General features: G+C 37.1%; 1 protein-coding gene across 1 annotated transcript in view; it reads left to right on the top strand.

The window, feature by feature from the left end:
* SUCLG2 (succinate-CoA ligase GDP-forming subunit beta) overlaps positions 1 to 24722 on the top strand; it is a 133043-nt gene that overhangs the window by 18228 nt on the left and 90093 nt on the right. Inside the window, exon 2 of the mRNA XM_074602738.1 lies at positions 8895 to 9036. Within this exon, the coding sequence (XP_074458839.1) occupies positions 8895 to 9036 (142 nt within the window). The remainder of the gene's footprint in view (positions 1 to 8894; positions 9037 to 24722) is intronic.

Below are 24722 nucleotides of genomic sequence, written 5' to 3'. Positions count from 1 at the left end.
GAACTTGATATGGCGAAATACTTAGGCAATGTGGATGCTTAGCAAAGGTAGTTCCATGTGGAACTAGGCACAGCATTGCACAAATTTTTTTGAAATTCATTGTCTTGAGACCAAAAGGTCTTCATTGTAGTAGAGATCAGAATTTTTGAATCTTTGGTTGTTGGTCAAACTCGACTATTCAGTTCTTATTTTCAACAGTTTCTTCATATACTTGTTACAGAAGAGAGTTAAGTGATTCTTTTGTGTTTAAAGACAGTATGTGGTGCTTAACAGTTAGAATTCTGCAGGTGTGCAGTGGGATCTGCTTGAAAATGCTGTGTGCTCCAGCCCTTGTTACTGTTTTCAAAACATGCTTTACATTTATTTTACTTTCTGGAAGAATGCTGTCTTTTAGCAGTAGCTTATCATTGAGTCAAAGCGTAAGTGCAAAGTTACAGCAGTTGGTAATTCTGCTGGCTAACAATGTCCCTGTCACAAGCTTCAGTTGTTCTACTGACACAGCTACTGATACGGCTCTGCTGTGACCCGAGTCGGCTTCAAAAAGCCACTGAATTTTTTTACCATGAGCGCATGTCACCATGGTGTTTTCTACTTGTTTGTTTATTAAAGCTTGTCTGTGTATCTTAGCTGCTCCAGTGCAACACTATTTGGTACCTGCCGCATACATGCTATGTGACAGTATTTATGCGAAATCATCAGTCTTGGAGTCAACCTTAGAGGTTTTACCAGGGAGGCCAAAGAGTGAAAAAACATTATGCTGAGCTAATACCTCAGCATATAGGTGCAGATAAGAAATAAACCGTAGTCTAGTTTGATGAAGCTTGCATTCCTCATGCTGCTCTTGTTTTGTGGTCATACGGAACATTTATTTCTAAGTTAGTAGTTAACGTGCATTTTGCAAACTTCTTACATTAAGGCAGTTTCTCCTGTTTTTATATGTGTGTTTACTTTTTTCAAAAGCAAGCACTCAAAAGATACCTCCTGGGTCATCTGAAAGATGTTTCACATCAGAGTAGTTAATGCTGCATATATAAGGACAAAGATGTCTTTTTGCTGCAAAGTTTTCTAAATGTATTTATTTTTTTTTATTTATAATGAAGCAGATCTCCGCTATAAAGCGTGCGTGTAGTTCCACTTCTGTTTAACTATGTCGTTACTGTTCAGCCCCTATTATTCAGATAATGCAATTTACTTTTTGTTGCCATGTGACAGATGAAGAATTGGCAAACTGAGTAGCGAAAGAATAATGCAACTACTCCCCAAATACATTTATTTGTGCAGAGCACTTAACATTTTATATTAAAAAAAACCAAACCAACCAACCAGACAAAAAGGTGGTAAAGAAGAGATTATGCAGGTTATGTGACCAATCAGTTTTTTCTCTAACAGAAGTCAATAAACCACTCATATAGTTATGTAACACCTGGCCTTGTTAAGATGGTCCGAAGGAGAGGTTTGATTTTTTTTGATGTGTATGCCACTCATTTTATTGATGCTGTATGTACATAATTGGAGCAAACATGGTATCTAGTTATATAAAGAAGTAACTTTGAACAGGAGGCATGCTCAGAACAAAATACGCAATTACTAGTAACAGTAGTTTTCTGAAATCCTAGTCACTGTATAGACTGCTGGTCCAGATTACTGTGATTCTGACTAGTAACAAGGATCTTGGAGGTTGGATAAGGGGGACTAGAGGTGAACCCCAGCCATACCAGTTCTTTGTGCTTTTGGAAAATGCCAAATTATTCTAGCCAGCAGGACAAAATCCAGTGTGAAACTTCTATTTGATTAAATAATTCTGCCCTCATCTCACTTTCTGTTACTCTTCAGTTGAGGCCTTTGCTTCCACTTACTTGAGTTTTGGGATTTGTGATGCTGTTGTCAGGCTCTAAGGAAACGTTATCAGTTGTAATAGAGTCCTATTTATGTATATTAATCTCTTTGATAAGCACTTATGTTATAAATTTAATCTTAAGAAATATCTCATTAGGAAGCATTTAATTCCTCTTAAAACTTTACTATTTTAAATAATAAATTATATAAAACATGTATGTGTGCTATTAGTGGTGTTTTTCTTAGTTTTACGAACGGATTTCTTCTTAAAGCTTATTTGTGATTTAAAATAAAGAAAAAAAACACCCTTTCAACTTATCTGGCATATCTGAATCTCAAATAAGAGCTACTCTCCATGTAGAATGTGTATATCGATGCACAACACACATAAAGAGCTCATATGAAAGCTTTTTTTTTTTTCTTGTAGTAATATACGGTCTGTTGGAAGTCTTCAGCAGAGCCATGAATGATATTTATTTTAGCCTTCTAAGGAGAACGTGCTTTCAAAAGACTAATCCTTTAGTTTGAGTTTCTCTTTATTCCATTCCATGAAAACATATTGTCTGGATTTTCATTTACGTTTCACGGAATCTTCAGAGTTGGAAGGGACCTCTAGAGATCATCTAGTCCAACTCCCCTGCTAGAGCAGGATTACCTAAAGCACATCCCTCAGGGCTGCATCCAGGCGGGTCTTGAAAATCTCCAGAGTAGGGGACTCCACAACCTCCCTGGGCAGCCTGTTCCAGTGCTCTGTCACCCTCACCGTAAAGAAGTTTTTCCGTGTATTTGAACGGAACTTCCTATGTTCTAGCTTGTGCCCATTGCCCCTTGTCCTGTCGCTGGGAACCATTGAAAAGAGCCTGGTTCCGTCCTCCTTAAACCCACCCTTTAGATACTTGTAAACATTAATCAGGTCCCCCCTCAACCTTCTCTTCTCCAGGCTAGAGAGTCCCAGCTCTCTCAGCCTTTCCTCATAAGGGAGGTGCTCCAGTCCCATAATCATCTTGGTTGCCCTTCGCTGGACTCGCTCCAGTAGTTCCCTGTCCCTCTTGAACTGGGGAGCCCAAAACTGGACACAGTACTCCAGTTGTGGCCTCACCAGTGCAGAGTAGAGGGGGAGAATGACCTCCCTCGACCTACTGGCCACAGTCTTCCCTATGCAGCCCAGGAGGCCATTGGCCTTCTTGGCGACAAGGGCACACTGCTGGCTCATGGATAATTTGCTGTCTACTAGGACCCCCAGGTCCTTCTCCTCAGAGCTGCTTCCCAGCATGTCTGCCCCTAACATATACTGGTGCTTGGCATTCTTCCTTCCCAGGTGCAGGACCCTACACTTGCTTTTGTTGAACCTCATTAGGTTCTTCTCTGCCCAGCTCTCCAGCCTGTCCAGGTCACGCTGGATGGCAGCACAGCCCTCTGGAGTGTCGGCCACCCCTCCCAGCTTGGTATCATCAGCAAACTTGCTGAGGATACACTCTGTCCCCTCATCTAGGTCATTAATGAATATATTGAACAAAATTGGACCAAGTTTACTGGAGTGATTTTAAATTTGTTATAGAAACTGCAGCTAACATGCTAAGAAGTAAAATGCCACTAAAAAAAGGTTTAGAAAGATGTATTTAAACCTATAGGCCTTCTTTGGGCTGTTCAGAGCTTGACAGAAGTTAATACTCAAGGTATAGTTACAGTAATGAGAATGTATGTAAGTTTAGTAAGATGCTTTAAAACATTTTTTGTTAGAAAAAATGTCTTTGGGATAATTGAAAATTTTCTACTTCTTGCCTGTCATCTTATGAAGATGAAACATAAGATGTCACGTAAGGAGTCAGATTTTACGCAAGTCCTCATACTTTTTCCAGCCTCCTCTTCACAGGTTGGAGTGACAGAATGTACTCCTTGTACGCCAGTGTGACCTTCCAATAAAGAAGCAGATGAAACACAGATATATCTTGAACTGTTGGAATATACTGTGTTTCAATGTTAGACAAAGCTGCATAGAAAGATCTGAGACACGTACGGTATCTTACAGTATGTTTTTCTGACTAGTATGCGGGTAGAAGAGATAAAAGTATTCAAGATATGAATAGAAGGTGATGAGACTCAATAATGAACAGCAATTCTTAGAAGGTAGCCTCTGCTTTGTTGTGCTTTAGTTTGCTTTTACTTGCTGCCCCCTTTCAGATTGGAATTATTTTTCCTGATGATAGTTTACAACCTAATTCCTCAGCCTGTCTTTCTTAAGAGGCAGGACTGCATTGGTGAATCTAGCACCAATTGATGAATCAGATTAGTTTAATGCTGCTGAGAGCAATTAAATTGTTGACAACAGTAGAGCTGCAGAATGGGAAAACAAATAATACAAAAACACGTGATGCTGGTGTTGTATTCTGTGCCGTGTTGAAGTGTCCTCCTAAGAAATCTCAGGGGAAGGGATGGATTATTGCTGCCTATGGGAGACTAGGTATGGGAAATAGCTTTCTTTCGAAACTTCGTAGAATCTTGTCTAGCCTGTCTTAAGGCTGTACGTTTGTGCAGTAGCGCTGTTATGGTCAGTCTCAGGTGTATATTTATCTGTAGGATGTGTAGAAATCCATGTTGTCCAAGAAACTTGAGCTGTTTGAAGCCCGTCTCAAATTCTTGTGAATGCTTGGTATAAATGTGCATTGGGAAAGCATATAAATGAGGGTTGGGAACATCATCTGGCAAGGATTTTTCAAGGTTTTTGTACTAATTGATTCTGTTATTGCTCTCCCTTTTAAATCGTTCAGACATATATTTATTGCAACCAAAACACCTTTGATTTGGGAATTAGTTCAGGGAATCATCTGTTTACTCACACTTCTGATATCTCATGGTCACTTTTTTGTGCCTTAAGCCTAAAATGCGTATGCTTGCAACTGTTTTGATTTTTCAAGATGGTCTTGAAAGAGTAGTCATCTGCACAGATTCAAAGCTTTTGCTTTATGTCATCTCTTGTAACTACTTTATTTTGCCTGCTCTTCTCAAGGCAGATGATGTGTATACTGCAAGTGCTTTAAAGCAAGTTTTTCACGTTCTTTGCTCTTTAGAACTTCTAATACAGATTTTGTCGCTGTTGCTTTCTTAAATATATTGTACTCCTGTATACAGTGGTAGGCTGTACTAATTAATTTTATTGAGTAGTTCATTCACAACCAGGAGTTTGTCTTTTGTGGAGAGTCTTGATTGAAAGTCTTCAGTTGGCACTCAGTAAGATGGTCTCTCTTAGAATCATATAAAATAGGAGTGAAAAAAATGTATGTGCTTACTATCCTTAAGTTTGTGCCAACAGTTCTTGGCCAGATCTTAATTTTGTCACCCTTAGGACTGCTTTGGCAGTTCTTTCAAATGAATTATTCTCTTATTTCCTGTCTGTGTTCCTCAGACCTGTCTGGTTCATAATTTCTAAAGGAAATATTCTCATAATATCTTAATATTGGTTGTTTAATTTTTATAATAATTTTATGTATATATACATACATACTGTATGTGTGTATAATATGATTTTTAACATCTCAGAAATGATTTGGAGTATCCTTGTTGAACACTTTGAGTTATAGCCATTCTACAAATTGAAAATATGTACCAAAAGCTTTTGTAACATGCCAAAGGGTGGTTGGGAACAGAGTTTATTACAAGTTGCCTCTGCTTGCTTTATTCATTAAGTAGGCTGGACCTGAGGTGACGCTGGAGTGGGGCACACCAGATGGGTGGCTCTGGAGATGACCTTTCTTCATAAAACAAACAGAGCTTCAGCTGCTTTTCTTGCTGTCGTCTCTGTTCCGTATCTGTCACATGTTGTGAGGTATTACTGGTGCCCTTTATTAGGTGGTGGCCCTTTGCAGTCCATATAAGAGAGTCTTTAAAAGATTTTTTTTTTTTTTTTTTTTTACTTAAACCTTGCTGGTTTGAGCTAACACTGGAGATGTCAGTTGACACACTGTGCTGCATTGCAGATTCCTTAAATACTTAATTCCTACCCAAACAGAAAATTTGAAAGCAAGTTGTGTTGAAAGAGGCTTTTGTCAAGCAACAGCAACAGAAGTCTGCCCCAGAAAAAGATTATTTGAATGTTTTCCTTTTTGTGTATTTAATTTAGATCAGCTTAGTAACACATACATGTGAAACTGATCTGTTGTTTTAAATGATGAATAAAAGCTGTTTTGAAGACTTGTTCTTCAATTATAAACCCAGTGACTAAAATTTTATCAGCTGGATTACTTAGCTGTAGAAAACTTTATATAAACCACTTAGTTGTAAATAAGCACACTTAAGCATAAGTGAAAAATAAATTGTAAGTAAACATACCTTTGTATATAAGAGAAATCCTTAGTAAAACTTTATCTCAGCTTTTTATTTAATACAGCAACTTTAACATTGTTTTTCTGTATTTCTTTAATTCCATCCAAGATCAGCTTGACACGTGCATCAACGATCTTTTGGCTCCTAGTAAAGACAGGATTACATAACATAAAAATAAAGAACTGTATCTATAAGATTTATAAATATGTAACAGATGAGCAAAAAGTGCTGTCAGACTTGGCATAGACTTATCCTTTGTTTCAAATCAACCTCCAGCTGAGGCGAATTAATCTTTCTTCTGGAAAATACAAATACAGAATTTGAGTATAATTGATTGTTTAAATCAAGGTTTCTTCCTTTCAGATTTAAATTAGAATTGATGGGTTTGTTTATTTTGGTATAAGTCAATCCGCTTCAACTAAAGGTGTGAGCTTATTTTTCTGAACCCCGGAAGTCGGATTGGTAAATTCCTTCTTGCTCAAGAGAAATGGATTGAGAAATGTCTTTGTAGATGTTCTCCTGCTATAGCTCTGGGCCTTGAGGAGGGAGCACACACATCAGGTGCAACTTTCAACTGGAGCAGTGCGGCTGAAAGCCAGTTAGTCAGATGGAGACGTGTACTGGTTTTTCCTCCTTCTTTCCCTCCCGCCACAAAGGTGGTCAGCTTCTCCTTGACATTGGGATGTTCATTCTTTTGCTGCTGCTACAGCTGAAATGGTGTGTGTGTGTACTTTTGGAAATGTATTTTAGCCTTACGGTAGTCGTCAAATAACATGTTACTGGACTCGTGGTTGCCTGTGCAGATTCAGGTGATACTTCTCTTCAGTGTGCATGTGTGTATATATGTATGGGTTATATGCATGTATCAATAATGATGTATTCTGAAGTCCTCATAATAATAATATCGTTATTATGAGGTAGTCTTTAGAGAAACAATGAAAAAGAGAAGGTTAATGACGGTTCAGGGATAAAACTTGTATTTTCTCCAGTCATGCTAAAAATTCTTCTGTAGCTTGATAGAAACTGTGGGCTTGTGGCATCAGCTTTTGGTTGAAATTCTCTGACCATTTTTCCTGTGAGGCTAGAATTGACCTTCAGGGTCTCTCTTGGCTCATTGTGTCAATCCCTTTGTGGAAATGATCATGAATTAGTAGGAAAAGGGAAAAAAAAGAAAAAATAGGAAAACAAATTAAATGTCAACAATTATGAAGGTGACTTTAAATTTTGACCCTATATTTGAAGGCATTGCGTAAATGTAATAACATATTGTCTGGGAATAACATGGAGGAATATAAAACATACTGAGGTTCCTGTATGATGCCTAGAATTAGAGATTGCCGTGGAGCATACTGACAATATGTTGTTTTATTCTTCTAAAATATGTTAACCAGGTTATGGTTAAAAGAATTTAAAATGTGTCGTTCTTAGCTATTTGTAACTGCTTAAGTTCTGTGGGAGTCACTTTTACAGAAAACATGTGGTTATATACTGTAAAAGATGGGGTTTGTATTTTCTTTATGCATCAATCTTTTGTGCTATGTTTCAAAGCAAGCAGGAACAGACGGAGGTTTGCTTTTGATATAACACAGCATTTAAAATTCTAGTATTGTGAAAAGGTTATGTATTATTGAAAGACATGGAGGCATGGAGGTTTTTTGTTTTCAGTATAAAGTTGCATTAGGATAATGTTTTTTATCGTGCTGGTAGAGATCAAAGCATTAGTATAGTAAATAATCCTCGTTGTCTAATATATCTAAATATATAGTGCTAGCTTGCATACCGTGCTCCTTACTTAAGGAGAAACCAAGAATTGATTGTGGGCTGTCTGCCAGTAGAACAACAATTCGTCTCTCCATGTGGGAAGAACATCTTTTGCTGGCACAAAATGGGATTATACCATTGCCAGGAGTCAGTGACACCTTTGCCATTATACCATTGCCAGGAGTCAGTGAGAGCTCCTTAATTACTGCTTTTGTCTGTGACGATTTATACTGTATGGAGAATGTTTCCTTTCTTAAAATCTTAATGATCCTGTGACTTTTAAAGTGCCTATACTCAACATTTACCGCCAAGACCAGCAAATGTGATGTCTGTGGGTGTGTAAGGTTGCCATATCTTTGTGTCTATGATATATATATTTTTTATATATATATGTACATGCAAGCATCTAAACTGGCATGTTGAGAATGGAAGGTAAATTCTTCTCCAACTGTTGTTGGCCTTGCACGGCTGACATGGTTGTGGTCAACAGAATATGCTTAGAAGCGCAACCAACTAAGCATAGGTAACAGACCACTAGTATATAGTTTCCTACAAGAGGATGCTAATTGTCAGTTATTTTTCTTCTGAGATATGCTGCAATGAAACAATTGATTTAAAATAACAGTCTGTTAATATTTTTATAGCAGAGGGTAATATAAAAACATAAATAGACTTTAAGAGTTCAAGCCAAGTTTACCAGTCTGCATTGATATTAAATGCAAGACATTTTGTCTAGCCAAGATCACCCAGTGAGCCTTGTGTAGCTTTTAAAACATATCTGTAGCTTTCAGAGCGCTTTGAATGCACAAATGTTAAGAAACAGCACTTAGGTAAATCAATACGTATTTTACCTTTTCTCTGAAACACTGTTTTTTAACTGCTGGTTTGAGATAACCATGAGGTGGAAGAGCTCAGTTGGCTGTCTCATGAACTGTTCTTAATGAGCATTATGTTATTTTCCCCTCTCGTTTTTCTAGGCTGTTCAATTAACCCCTAGACGATGGCTGAACCTGCAGGAGTACCAAAGCAAAAAACTAATGGCAGACCATGGGGTTACAGTTCAGAGATTCTTTGTAGCTGATTCTGCAAATGATGCCCTGGAGGCTGCTCAGAGACTAAGTAAGTCGGCTGATAATGGGAGGAATCTGCTTCACTAGATAGCAATCTGGAAAATAAATTGCTTTCTAATAAGTTGTACACAATCTTCAAATTGATGCTTATTGAAAAGGTTTGATATATTATCCAGACCATAAATGTATGCCTAATTTCATATGTGAACAATAGTTTCTAACAGTAATATTTCTTTAGGACTTTATTTCTAAAATGTTTTGTATGCACTCTTTAATTAACATTATTTATGTCATTTTGAATAACTCAGAGTTCAGAATAACTTCATGTATGGTTTCTGAAGTAAATTATTTGTTGTTGTATACTTGATATAACTTAAGGAACTGAAGTAAATGAACATACATAAGAAGTTGTTTTAAAAAAAAAAAAATGCTCTATTTAAAAGCAAAGGAAGAAAAAGGTTGTGGACTCTCCATTTTGAAGGTATTCAGAACCCAGTTGGACTCAGTCTGCTTTAGCTGACCCAGCTTTGAGCAGGCTGGTTAGACTAGATGGTCTCCAGAGGTCCTTGCAGCCTTAACTGTTCAATGATTCTATGAAGACATAAAATACATAGGAACGAATTATAAAAATGTATGTTTGCTTATGTGTATGTTTGTCCATATGGAGAAAATAAAGGTGAGTTGAGTTACCATCACAAAGGGACTTGACCGTGTCTAAGAGAGAAGACCGTGCTTCTGGAACTTCATTTTGGTTCTCTGACAACATCCTCATTTTAGTGTGGTGAATGTAAGATGGTAATGTGGGTCAGAAATGAATTTATGTAGTACCTTTTCTCTGAAAAGGAAATACACTCAAGCATGTTTGTCACCTAATTCTAACTCTGAAAGAAGTTTTTTTACTTTAAGTTAATAGTAGTTTGCGTAGTTTTCCTCTTTTCATTTAGTTTTTGTTAATATATCATACATCAAAATGTTAGAGGACAGACATTACTGTAGTCTAATTGTCTAGTAACAGGAAGACTCTTTGTTTTATGCTTTACATAATGCACAAGCCACTTAGGTAAATGCATTTCAGTTTTGCACACTGGAAAGTAAATTAACACTACTTAGATCAAAGATCTCATCAGGCCTCAAGTAGCTGAATACGATTGGCATAATGTCTTGTGAGCTCTTTATAACTTTATTAAGGTGATACATTTTTCAGTAATTAAAACCTTCTGATGTCAACCAGTGTATTTGGAAATATATTTGAAACAAAAACATTAAAGGCTACTGTTACAGTCATTTGGCAGCGCAAACTAAAAAATATTGACACAAAGCAAAGCTCATAGAATTGGAGGGTTTTCTCATGTCTGGATGTCTGAGAAAATCAAGAAGTGCTAACTGAAGTTGTGGCAGTTTTTTCCAAATCTTAGAGCACTTAAATTCTCCTAGTCATGATTATACTCATAAATGGATTTGTCTATCCAATAACTGTTACTGTTCTTGATCCCTATAACTATTTGGAGAAATAAGTGAACCTGTTCTGTTTTATGATGCCAGATTTATTTTAAATACCCTTTGTAGTTTGCCTGCTTTGCAAATCACAGAAATATTGGTCTATAAAAAAAACCCCAAACCTGTTGAAATTTAAATAATGAAAAGCAAAGTATAAAAAAAAATTAATTACTTGCTAATCAAACTTTATCAGTTAAATTGTATGTATTTTAACTGTGACTTGTTAACACTCAAAATATTATTAATCAGTGGTACTTTTCTTCATTTTATATAATTACATTCAAGCACGCTGCATTACTGGGCATTAAAGAACTGTGCTTTATCGTGTGGAAGCTATTTCATGTTGAAATGATTGACGCACTCTATTGATCCACTAAATAATTAACGGTGTCCTCGTAATCATTCTGATAGTGTGCTGTCCTTGTAGTTCTAACATGCACTTTGAAAACTAAGCACCAAGAAGACAAGTTCTGCTGCCGTGGTCATTGCTGTTCCAAGATTTCATCAGACTTATCTTCTTTATGATCCTTCAGACTAGTAGTATCTCTGTCACTCAGGTTTATCTGCACAATTTGATATGGGCTGCCATCTTCTGAATATGCAACCACACAAAGTAAAAAGTTATGGGCGAAACAAAAGAGTTCATCCTACAGGAGGTACCAAATATTCCAAAAGAAAATAACCAATGGAGGCAGCTGCTTCTTGATGGACAGGTGTTCTGCAGTAGAAGATGTTGAAAAGAGAGGCCAATCACCCCTGCCAAGTCCTGCTCAAAAATCTGGTGTTTTAGATACTGTATGCCACATTGCAGCTGTCCTTAACTTCAGCTTCTGCAAACAAGAATGGAGGCTTGCCAGTGTACTTTTAAGATAAAAATAGAATAAAGTTATCAAAACTTCAGAGTTAAAGGTTCAGTATTTTTCTTGTGAAAGGAGGTTCTTTATAGACCTGTCATCATAAATACGGGAGAAACAACTATTCTCCTTTGCAATCTTACAGCATTACATTACTCACTTGGGTCTGTGTGTCTGATAAAGGGGTACAGATGAAGGGATAGAAGTTCCTGCCATGGAAGTCTTTATGAAATGTGGTATTCACACAATTTCACTAAATAGTACAGGCTTGGCAGAGCTGTCTGTACTGCTGCAATGCCTGTGGTCACCAGTTTTCCTATTGTTAGATTTCCTGTTGGTGCAATGGAAAGAGATAGGGTTAGATAGTTTTTGCTTCTGTCTTCACTTGTCAGGAAGGTGTTAATGCAAGTGCTCTTGAAAGGGTCTGCCTTTATCCAGTATCAGCAGTTTTGTTATGGTTTGTTCATTTCCTCTCTTGCTCTCTATTTTTATTAATATGTACACTGGATACAGTGAATAGTAATTTTCTCAAAGATTTTCAAATCTTACCAACAGCACGAAAGGCAGTCTACAAGGATATTTTAATGGAATTAAAGGATTGGTGTTTTTTCTTCTAAGATAAGAATGGCAGATGTGAAGAAAATTAAAATGACATCACTAATATTGACTTCAAAAGAAGTTGTACACAATAAGGAATACAGAATTAGTCCCCAAGGAATTCATTGCCTTTTACGTGCTAAGCAATTTTCAGGTGCAACTCTTGTAGAGAAAGCGATATTTACAGAATACCAAGAAATGCAGTCACAAACAGTTTTGTGTTTCATGTTAAAATTCCTAGGTTTTTAAGAGAGAAAAGAAAAAGATGTGTTGTTTTGCTACAACAGTATGGCATTGCTTGATCTGCCATCTGAAGAAACACAACCTGTAAACAAGTTCTTACTGTTCTAGTGCAGCTATTTAACAGAACAAAGTGAAATATTTGGGAGCTGAGTTTTTATCTGAAATGTAAGATCATCTGGCTGTTCCTGCATTAACTCACAAGCCTTCTGATCTGATTCTCACTTAATGCCGTGGTATGTTATGGGCTTGCTTAGCCAAAGGCGGCATTTCCTTTCTTGCTCTTTCTTTTCCTCATACTGTAGTATTGGTAAAAGGAAAAAAATCCTTATATATGCATACAAATACCCAGACTATTAGTGTGTGTGCATTTTCATTGCTTGTATCGGGCAGGTGCGCTGGGCATCGTTTCCGGGTCCGTCATTTTCTCAAGCCTTCCCCACCTTACGCCCTTAAGTCTGCTTCAGCTCGTGCACTGTTCTTTGTGTTCTGCCTGATGGAGAAGTTATTAAGGGAACCGTCGTTTTAAACTAGTAGGTGGACAAAGCTGAGAGGGGTTATAATTATGCTGGAGGGTGTTACTATCTACTGTCAGTTGGCTCTTTGAATCAGGAGAGAACTTAGAGAGGTGGAGGAAAATGCTGACAATCCTAAATGGATGCTGGAAGCTTGGCATGCGTTTCTTTTTCTGATTTTTAACAAAAGCAATAGAGTGCTGCCCATTGCCACTTAGAGTGTTTCATTACATTTAGGAATCAGTCAGGTGCAGTGTTCACACTCTATCACAGAGAAATGCAATTGAATTGAGTGCAAGGCTTTTATTCACTCTTCTTTAAAAAATTGTATAACAAAATATAGTCTCTGCAAATCCTATTTCTATTGCCTTATGCATGAGGGAAGTCATAAAATTCGTCTTTGGACTAAAGGCATGCTTTTTATATCAGGCTCGAGAGGTAAACATGTATTTTATAAAGAACAGAAGAGGTTTATTGAAGCCTCTTTCCATGAGGTCATTTACCTGTCACCTATTATTCACCAGTTTTTCGAATACTGAAAGAGTGCTCAGTCATGTGATCCCCAGTCTCCTTCCTGTCTCAGCCTGCTGCCTTTTTCCCCTTTGGCTATGTTTAATTTAGACAGAAGGCTGCTTCTCTACATGCTGTTTTAGATCCCTTATGTGAAAGTTCATCTCTCCAGTACGAGTTGAAAAAAGCCACTTAAAAGCAGTGTATGTTTAGAAGGGATCAAAAATTGATCTTTAGCTTTGTAATGTCCTTTTTTGTATATATTATGAAGAAATTGTTGGTGACAATTCTCTTTCCATTTAATCGAAGCTTTTATGTTAGGAAAAATGAAAAAGATCCTTGAACCTGATGTTTCTGAGGATACTAGAAATGTGAGTTTAGGGGGTGTTTTGTTATACCAGGAATAGCTTTTCTATGAGTATCCCCTACAGACCAGTCCTCTGTTGTTAAAGTTATCTTTAAGTGACTGAATTTCCTCCTCAATTTTTGAGTTTGTTAGCTACTTAGATGACCTTTTTTTACTGCCATCATGTGCTTTGCTTACACGGTTTAATTCTTTCTTCTATCTGTCAGGATAGGTAGGAGAGGAATTGCCTCCTTCAGTGTTTCTGTGGTTTCCTTATTTCTTTCCGTTGTATGGTTCGCTGTGTAGGAATAATTTTTCACCTGTGCGTAATGAGTTATTTCTCAAAAAACCCTATGTACTTAGTGGTTATAACTAGTTATTTTTTAGAGACCTGTGGCTTATGCGTCTCTGCATATGTTGAAAAATCACGTGTTGCTGAAATAGTGTTCCATGGAGCTGTACGCAATGAACTTGCTCACTCTTAAGGAACAGTTCTCCCATAAGTCCTCTTATTTTCTCTGACAGCTTTTATTAAAGTTCTGTATACTTAAATTATGGCTTTCTGAAACTATCCTTTCAGGCAAAATAATGCTATAAGTTATTGACTAATATGATTCTATTCTCAAATGGGTAAGTATTTAGAAAACAACCTTTTAAATTTAATAGAAAACTAGTAGTGGATGAGCTGCCTTTGAACCATGTTCAGCATTATTGAGCGCGAGTATTCCTCTTATTCCATTTAGCAGGTTTTCAGTTAATGGATTTTGCTGTGTCTGAGTGGTGAAATTTGAGACTAGAGGGAATCTGCATTTTCCTGCAACTTGTCATTAATAGGAAATACCTGTTAAGACTCTCTTTACTCCCACTCTTCATAGGCACCTCGTGAATGTATCCATTTCAAAACTACACAAAATTTGCTGTCTTTTATAGTTTTAATCTCTTTCTGTCCCTTGTCCAATTTCCTACGCTTTCTTAGAGCCCTTTCCTTATTGTATCTATTTTCTTTCTTCCTAATGCCATCTTCCACCTTATGAGTTCTGATAGAGAAAAGCCTCTTCCTTTTTTGTGCTAAACGGTCAGTTTTATCTTATCCTACTTACAACAAATATTTAGCAGTTGTGTACAGCTAACAGCCACTGTATGTTTCTGTGCATACTTTATTTTTGCTTGGTGAAGTGCTTTGCTTAGACCGCCTGTTGCTTGACACAGCGATCATAGAAATTAATGTTTCTGTGTATGATGTGTGTATCTGTTTCTGTGTATGATCAGAAAATAAATAATGATTGCTGACAGTTCGAGTAATATTTTTTTTCTGTATTTTTCAACTTTGAAATGGTTTGATCTTTGGAAAAATTTTCAAATTTAATTGTGGTGCCAACAATTTAAAAAAAATCTCACTCATCTGGAAACAATGAGAATAAATAACTAGAGTAGAAGTTATGAAGGCAATGCCTTGTATGTCACCGTTGTTTAAAGGAATTTTTTGTATGAGGCTTAATAATCAATATGTCACTGATCCAATTTACTTACCCCATCTACTGGGTGAAAAAATCAGTCATGGAAAATGAGAGCAGTTAGGAAAGGTGTTTAAGGGTTGTATTCACTGAAACCTGCTTTACTAAGGATTTTCTTAGAAAGTCGTGGTGAATTTGCTGTGATACAGATATAGTGCAAGTCTGGAGTGTGGTACCTATTTGATAGTAGGTCTTTTTATGCACGTTCTTCATTTGCTCTCAGATTGCTTTTAGGTGCTTTAGCTTAATCTGTCTTGGAAGCTAAAGCACACAAAGGCACAATTAAGGTGGAATTACGGTTTCCATTTGAGGATTTCATACAGAATGGCTGTTTCCCCTGCTGTGTAGCAGGACCTTTATCCCTGGACATGAGCCTTAAAATGCTCCTGCTTTCTCATCTTTGTGTACGTGTTTTGTGTGGTTGGTTTTGAATCTTGTAATTCCTGCTGCTTCTCCCTCCCCCTTGATTCCCTCCTTCCTCTGAGTTTTGTGCTAAGAAACTTTATTTCTCAGAGGCTGCTAAGAAGTGGCAAAACTTTAAGCACAGCAGTATTTAAGCAGTGGATTATCCTTGGTAAACCCTGCACGGGGGCTCTCACTTAGCTTTACTGCATGCCTTGTTCCCCCTCTTCAGCTTAGCAACTTTTTTCCACATAAGCCCTTGGCACCTGTGTGAAAAATGGGCAGCTGTCTAAAAGCACACGCATTTGTTGGTAATGGCTGCATGTGTTGCATCCTGCATGCCAGAAAAGCAGGCGGAAAAACTTCCAGCTTATCTAACAGTGATTTTGAGTTTTGAGAAAAAATTAATAAAAGATTTTGTCAGAGCTTACCACTGGGTATTGTGTTGTTTCAAGTTAAGCCTTTCCGTTTCAAGTTAAATACAAATTGTTGCTTTATTAATATTTTTAGATATGGAAATTCTTCGAAGGACCCTCCATCTCATGAGGAATTACAGAAATAGTTAATTTCAAATGCATTGTTATGAAAAACAAATCTGTTCTATTTTTCTTATCTGTTCCCTTTGTTAGAAAATTACATGCTGAGCATGAGTCACTAAATGCAAGCTTGAGACTGCTTACAATAGTTGGTTATTTTATAACCATTCTTCGTCACCAAATGTCTTCATATTCAATAGATTTATAGTAATATGAGTAATGGCTAGGGAGCTAACAAATCAAAATCTCATTTCAGATGTCTGACACTAATGTTGTGCTGACTTATTGTTCTCTGTGTTGGATTTCTGATCAAATTACCAAAATAGCTACTTGGAAGTAACAACACAAAGTAAAAAATACTCTAGAAATGGTGTGCTGAATTTTATATTTAATGTGTGCCATCGAAAGCGGTCATTTACAAATTTCAGTTGTGTTAAATATATTAGTAGATTTTTGTTTATAAAAGAAGGTGGTGACAGAAGCCCTAGCTCTTGAGTCAGGAATTTTAACAAGTGGTAAAGAAAAAAATGCAACATTTCACAAGGAAGGTACAAGATGACTGCTGGTATTTATTCCAGCCTTGTCACACTATATTTTAGATTTCTTTGAGGTAGCTTTGCAGCTGCAAAACAATAACCAGATGCGTAATTGAGAAGCAGCTGCATGAAACTTTCATTTTTTTATGCATAAAATTAGAACCATTAGGCATGCTTTATGTATAAGGTATGAAACGCTAAACAACATTGTTGTCTCTGCAATACTAGCAGCTGTGTAAAGGAGAGAAATCACACCTTCTACACTCTCTAGGTGCCCATCTGCTTCTAAATATTTGGGGTCTGATTCCTGAAACTGAATTTCTTTCTTTTCTGATCTTTGTTTTTCCTTGTTTGTTCCTCTTGCTGGCATTGGAATGATAAAGGATTTGCTTTGGCTTACATTTGTAAAACCCTATTGTAACATCTGTAGATTAATCTGTAAATAGTAATTTTTTTTCAAATCACCTATATTTATTGCTGCTGTTTTTATCTGAATACCACAGTATATCCCCTGTTGGGGACATCCGCTTCTGATGGAAGATAAATGACTTGTGCTGGTTTTTAGGATTCTGCCATCACCGACTGCATGTGTTTCAAGGCAGAACTGAATCCAGTTTTGTCATTTGATATAAACTACAGCACTGTTGAAAGAAATACCAGCTTGCTTGAACAATCATTTAGTTCGCACTTGTATTTTAACTGCACGGGACAAGATATAAAATAACGGTTATTGTCCAGAAGCCATGTGTCACTTTCACTTGAGAATTCTTCTCTTATTTCCTGTGAAGCTTGATGTATTTATTTAAAAGAAATGTGTGTGTTGTTAGTAACTACATCTTAGCACATTTTTGGTAACAAATACTGCAAATATTATGGGTTTAACTTGTGATGGAAAAGATCAGATTCTCAGCTGGCAGTCTGTAGTTTTTCCTCCCTGGGTCTCATTACTACAGCTGCATTTGTGGTGTGATCTTTGGGGTGGCTGCGATCAGAAGAATCGTGCTTCTTTTCTTTACATGATATAAACCCTCAGCGGGAGACGTGTTTTAAGTATTAATTTTTGAAATAGTGTTTATTAGTTAGAAACTTGAAAAGAGGTGACAGAGCTTCTGAGATTGATGGGTCTGCGCTAAGTAGTTCTGCATCTTCTATGTGATCAGCCTGGCAGTATGTAATCTCTTCTATAAGGGTGTCAGAAGCGTAATTGACACTTATGGCTGTAAAAATGGGGTGTGCATGGTTTTTAAATTAAATGTTTTAATGGGAGTACTAGTAGCAAAATCATGTTGAACTGAATTAGTATAAAATCTAAGAGTGGGCTGATGGCACTCTAGAGGTGAGGATAATTTATAATTAGCCCCTTTTGTAGTGTCTGTTAGGTACTTACTAGCAAAACTCTTTCATGTGGTCAGTAGTTTGGTAGTAATTCCTTCAAAGAACTGTATAATCTGTTCCCTCCTCCATACCGTGAACGTTTTTATCCTTGAAACTGATTTTATTTGAGGCTGCAGTTTCTTCTGCAAAGGGGGCAAATATGACATTAGCTCTGGTTGCCCCCTCATTGCTTCTAGGTGTATGGAGAGACCTTTTGTTTTCTAATCAGGCCTCAGATGATCAACACATTAAACAACGGGGGGAACTGAGCTAGATTTAGACCGGATAAAACTGGGAAACTTTACAAACTGAAGTTTTGAGTAGTGATAAGTTCCTTCAAATTAATAGTTAAACTTATGTTGAAAAAACAGCTCTTACTCAGATGCTTTTCTTTAACTGAATTCCAAATTATTGCTCTGTCTTTTACCATTTCTTCTCTTGAGTGTTTAAGACAACAGTTCTGGTTATTGCCCTACTTTGATACTCTCGTGATTTCCCTGATCTCCACTAGTGTCCCCCAGGTGACACAGGGTACTGCAGGAAAGTGCTACTGTTGGATAACCGCTTTCTGTATATAATTCAGTTGAAGAAGTTACTTTTTTTTTCTTTGTTTCTGTTAAGTTTCCTATACCTTTTGTCTTTATGGAATAGGTAGCAGTTTAGGATGGGTTGTGATTGATGTGTAAGGATTTTAGCTTGTTCATTTGCTATAAAAGCACATGGTTTTGAACCAAGTCAGAAATCCTCTCTGACTGCTGGCCTTTCAGCTTGTCCAAAGCTCCAAGAACGCACAGTGCACAGCCTCCATCCTGTGATTCCCTTCCCCGCTTTTCCTCCTACAGCCTCCTCCAGTCTATGAAGTAATCTTAGCTGGTATTTTGCGGAGGGTAGTATGACTTGCAAGAGCTTGTTTTATCTTTAAAGATGGGAGCAATTTACAAGCTGATACTCTGAATACATCAGCAGTTGAGAAGTAAGATTGTAAGAGGCTGTGATTTTTTTTATTTTTTTTTTGGGTAGGTAATCTCTACCTAAAATGGTAGAGCAGTTTTTGAAGCTGAGGATGTTCTGACATTTCGTTAATCTGCTACTTCATATTTGAGAAAGTGCTGTGAATTTAAAATATGTTTATCTACATTTCTTCAAATATTTGCAGTTTAAGAAAACTAAAATATTTCAAGACACTTATGAATATGAAATGTGTCTTTGTAACCCTGCTGGATTCAATTGGGAGTTATTATCTGACTTCCTGCCTCACAGTATATTTTAAATAAGGCTTTAACCCTTGAGAACGTCATCACGAAAAACACTTAGTGAGTATCATGTTCAGTTTAGTTCCAGAGGTTACCTATGCTCTTATTTTAAGTGATTTTCATTTTGTTAAGAAAAATCTGAAGTTGACAGTTTTACCTATATGTGGTATAGTCTACCCTGTCCTACAGTTAAAGTCAGCTATTGTTTCTTGTGTCATTGTGAAGGAGAACATTTTTCTTGTACCTCCCCTGGGCTTAGTTGGACTGCTCACCTGAGTAAGATAAATAGGGCCGAACTTCGGGCTATAAATCTTAAATATATTTATTGTTCTAAATGCTTAAGAACAGCACCAGTCTTTTTACAAAGAAGGGAAAGAAAGGCAGCCATGAAAAGTTTATCGTGTAAATAGTTAACAATATAAAGTCACTGGGGAGATTCACCAGTACTGCAGTGCGCTTCCCTCTACTCCCTGCCAAGTCTTATCCCTCTATTCCTCCAGTTACTCATATGTGTATTTTAGTAGCAGTTTTCCTAATCTTACTGTGTGTGAGTATTGTGCTCCACTGAAGATTATTGTCATAATAATCCTATACCGTGTCTGCATGTCCAACACCCCCTCTTGTTCTTGTTACCGCAGATGAATCTTTTACACAGGTTTTTGTTTTAGCTCATTAAATGTTCAGTGTGGTTGATTTTTCTTTTGCTTTTTGGCCTTTCCACATTTTACCTTCAGTATAATACAGCATTTGTTTTGTGTGTGTTGGGATATGAGTGGAACAAGAGAGATTTGAGACTGATGATTGCAAATTTAACTATCTTAGAAAAAACTGTTCTTTCTTATAACACTTTTGCCCCCTATAAATAGAGGCTTTTGTCTCATGCCATAAAGTAATCTGCCATTTAAATATGGTGATTAATATGTGCTATAAATAACTTGCTTATTTTTCTTTTGAGTGGCATTCCTATTTGAAGTGTGTATGCATATAGTGTTTACTTCGTTATTTCTTTGATCCATAAGAAGCTAAGTTAGACACTTCAAGATGTTTTTGAACGGAAAAGGGTTTTTCTACAATTTTGAGATGAAAAAATTTAAAGTATTTCATGTTGTTGTTTTCCAAAATGAGAATCCTGTGTCTTTTGACTTTATTCAGCTTTGTGTCTGTTTTCACAATTTTATTGTTTTGCCTTCCAATTTATGGCTATGTTTTACATTGAGTGTTTGACACTTAGTATCCTGTAAATAGGATGCACTTCCTATGCACTTCCATAGACTCTAGTAAGCATTCCTTCAGAAAACTGTAGGCTGATGAAGAAAGGAAGTAAACGAGACAACATTAATACTAGAGGGAGATTTTTAAGGGCTAAGGTTCAGAGGTAATTTAACAGGAGCTGTGTAGCACTGAAGATGTCTATATGATGTGATACTTGTCAGTTGTGCAGAAAGGAATGCAATTAGTGCAGTTAACAGCGGGTAGGGCAATGCTAATTATATGTTCTCTTGTCTCTCTATGAATTGTTGTAGGTATTTACATTCCTGTTCTTTTGTATCTTCTTCGGTAAATTATACCACAAGAGACTTTCTGGGAGTTAACTGTGACCATTATTTACACAGATGTAATTTATACTGCCTCAAATATAAGTTCTGAACTTGGCCTCAAAGTGAGAAGGTTGGAAAAGATGGCAGAAGCAGCAACAAAACACCACACAAAAATTTTGCCTTTTAAAGAAAAATTGCCCTATTCTATACCTGACACTTCAATAAAATCTGGAACTATTTTCTGCAGCATAGAGAAAAGTAATAATCTATTGTAGCATTTTTTTTTAGCAGTTAATTCCTCTAATTTGTAAACCAGGCAGACACAATTAAGTGACTATATGCAGGACTTGAGAACTGGGTTTTCTGATGTGGTAAAGCAACTTCCTGACCTTATGTTAATGAAATATTAACCAGTTCTTAACAGTTGTCGGGATGTCAGAGGGAGCATCTGGTTCTGAGGATTCATAGGAGGGGCAGTTGGGATGGTGCTTAGGTCACTTATAAGCAGATTAGCTGAGCCTACAAACTCTCAGCTGGACCATGGTTATGAAGCTGGCGCACAGATACGAGCATCTGCTGCTGACAAGTTCAGCACAGACTTGATTCACAGCCCTGCTCTTCTGAAGCTGAGAAGCTGCTGAACAGTGCTGTGCATAAGGAATGTGAACATTCAAAATGTTCTTGTTCACCTGTTGTGTCGGTCCCTCTGTAGGTTCAGTAGGGGTCCAAAACACTTAAATCAGCTGCATGTTCTCTTTCTTTGCAAACACAGTTGCTGCTTATTCCAATTTTACATTTTTGGCCAGAAAAATTCCCTTTATATGTGAGTAATTGACAAAGCTGCAAATTCCACAGTTTGAGACGACTGCTCATTCATTGTGATGTTTACGCTGTGCAATTTCAGTAAAATATATACAATTCAAGTTCTAAGCATGATACCTACCTGCAAAGTCCCCACAGAGCTCATCTTGCAGTAAGCCTAATTGAAACAGCTCGACTGATTTCAGCATCATATTGAGATGCATCTTTCCCTGTAAATGCTGACTGCCAAACTGAAAGCTAATGCCTCTCTATTGCTCTTACACTCATTTTTGTAAGCTAACTTAATGTTATGAAACCTGAAAAACGTGAAGTCTAACTGTAATAGACATATTTATATCTTTGCTGCTAAGTTAGTGATGGGAGCTTGAGATATAAATACTAAGCTGTTAAAACTGGTGAGTAGGATGTTTGTATTTCCCTCAAAGGACGAGGAAAGGTCTACATGGGACAGGCTATGGTATGAGGAAGGCATGTTGGCTTCTAAATAACCAGTTCAGCACTGCTAATATTTGAGACTTGGGTATGTAGTGCTTTTTGTATCTTCTAACTAACTAAAAAATGCCTTATTCAATACCAGAATTTGGTTGTCGTGTCCTCTTTGCAAGTTCTAAAAAGGTAATCATACATATCTTAAAGGGGAATCTCAGTTTATATTCCTTGGATTTAAACTTCTCAGTGATTGTCCTCACTACAGACTGTTCAGCCATAATGATACAGAATTTGGTATGCTATCTAGCAAACTGTTCTGAATAAAATCCTATGTGACAAATCAAATGCTGAATTGATTCAAATGAAATGCTCGGGCAAAGCTGTGTAAACCTTTCCAAGTTCACAGAAAAAGAGAGATTAGAAAGACCGGAACAGTCAAGGGAAGCACTGGAAAGCCGGCAATGGGCAGGAGGTTCTTCTGCATCTAAGGGGGCATTTGTGAACGTGTGTGTCCTCAGCTTTCCTGTGGGGTTCAACAGCAGCTCAGCAGTTTGTAAGCTCAGCTTTCTTCAAGGATTTAATAAGAATTTATGCAGTAACACAGGAAATTTGGAGTCCACAAGCACCAATATTACCTGTAGGTGTTGTGGAACTTTTTTGTTTTCTACCAGTATCAACACTTCATTCTGAAATGCAAGTTGTGATGACAATAGAAGAATTTCATTATTAAATTCAATAATTTTGGTCAAACAGTGGGTTACAATGTGTATTTAATAATAATATAGATCACACAATATTTGTTATTCAATAATCATCTATTATATTTAAATAAGATGATAGATGGCATTATCACCTGATGAAAGATGTCTAAGGGGCTCGCTGACGGCATGGTGAGCGTGTCAGAACTTTTAAGTAGAAAAATTTATCTTTGAGAATTACTGGAAACATGAAATGGAATATAGCTTGGTGGTGGTTTTTTTTGTTGTTTTTTTTTTTTTTAGAAGTCATGGCTTTCTCTGGTGATTCAGGATTGCTCTTAAAAGGTGCTATTATCTTTACATAGTCTTCAGTGAGATGTGGGAAAATCTCATCGCATCTGAGACTGGCGCAGCAGTTCTGTTGGTTTTACTTACATTTTATTAGTGCTGTGTAACAGTGAGTAAAGTCAGGAGCTTTTCTACTAACTAGTGCTTCTCACTGTGACCCTGTAGCCCTGTAATATGGTGTTGCTATTGCTAGCGACAGGCCATGAGCTCTGTACAGTTCCCAGAGCCTCAGGAGTGAGGCTGGCCAGACTTCCTTTCTCTGAACTTTTCTTGACTTCTTGCAACTTCGATTTACTTGGTTTAGCTGTAACAGCATTTTTTCTAATTGACTAGGTGTCTGTGGGTAATTTGGTTTACTTTTGTTTATCTTTGTATGATGCCACTGTGGTTTTGCAACCAATGTAATGATGCAATATAGAGGAACGCAGGCCTAGTATAATACAGGGTGGGGTGTAGCAGAGCACAGGTACAGGGTGACGAGAGACAGAGCACAACCTGGTGCTGGAGATCCCACAGCTGTGAGTAACTCACCCATGGTCAGTTAAACAAATGCAGAGCGCTAGCAGGATAAAAAAAGTTTTAGCATTAACAAGGAGAACAAAGAGCTGGTATCTAGTATCTGTAAAAGGCACCGTATATCGTAAATTCAGATGACCATGGACCAGTGAGAAAAAGGGCAAATTTTAAATATGTGGATCGTAGAGTGAGAAAGAAGAAACCATCAAAATCAACGTCATATTCTTCCAAACAAAGGAGTCCAGATGGTGTTGACTTGCTCTAATAGCCCTAGATGAGAATGAAACTGTCAATCTTCAGACCAAAGAGAGCGCTGGAAGGGTGAGAGTAACACTAGAAAAAGGGGTAGAAATTAGCAAATAGTTGTATGACAGTTTTAACTGCTTTATTATTGAAACTTTTTCATATATAGGTATTATTTCTTGTTCTATAATAAGTACATCTGAAATAATTTTTTTATCAAATTGTTAAGATTATGGTTGTACTTACAATATAGTCTTGATTTGATATGTATCTATGTATTTATGTGTAAGCTGTGCTTTCTCTTTGGCTATGAACAGGGGTTTGGGTGTAACATTGCTGGTAGCACAGGTTTATGCAAACACCTAACAAGTATGACTGCTGCTTCCCCGAAGCTCAGTTTCTCTAACTCCAGAAGGTTTGTGAGGTGTGTGTGCTCCTCTGGAGGAGGCCAATATTTGGGCTTTTTAATCACATGCCCCCCCAACTTTTTTTTTGTTATGAAGCCACATTCAGTACAATGAGAGCGTTCCCCACTTGAAAATATTTTTTTACAAGAACAAAAAGACAGTTTCTTTTGTATATAAAGAAAGAAATAGGCTTATGTGCGGGAGTGAAGGATCTTAAATAAAACATTGTGCTTTTTCTACTTTAGTTCAACTGGGAAAATCAATTTTTGGTTCTTCAACTGCAAAGAAAGATCAAAAGGAAAAACTGACAATCTAAACAAAGGGCAAGGTGATATGGGCTGCTTGCACTCCTGTTCCCTGGTGTGCTTCATACAGGCACTTTTCCAGGCAGAATACATTTACGGAAGAATCAAGGGTATTTTTTTTTTCCTCTGAATCAACAATGTTGGGAGCAAAAGTGACCTGAATATAAAAGTAAAAAAATACTACTTTATCTTAATTTTGTGAAGTTCTTTGGTGCTAATATGGACAACGGTTCTCAGATGTGTCAGGTTCCTCAT

This window comes from Larus michahellis, chromosome 10 (genome assembly GCF_964199755.1).
Source record: "Larus michahellis chromosome 10, bLarMic1.1, whole genome shotgun sequence".
NCBI classification, from domain to species: domain Eukaryota; kingdom Metazoa; phylum Chordata; class Aves; order Charadriiformes; family Laridae; genus Larus; species Larus michahellis.
This window is presented reverse-complemented; position numbering and strand designations above follow the sequence as displayed.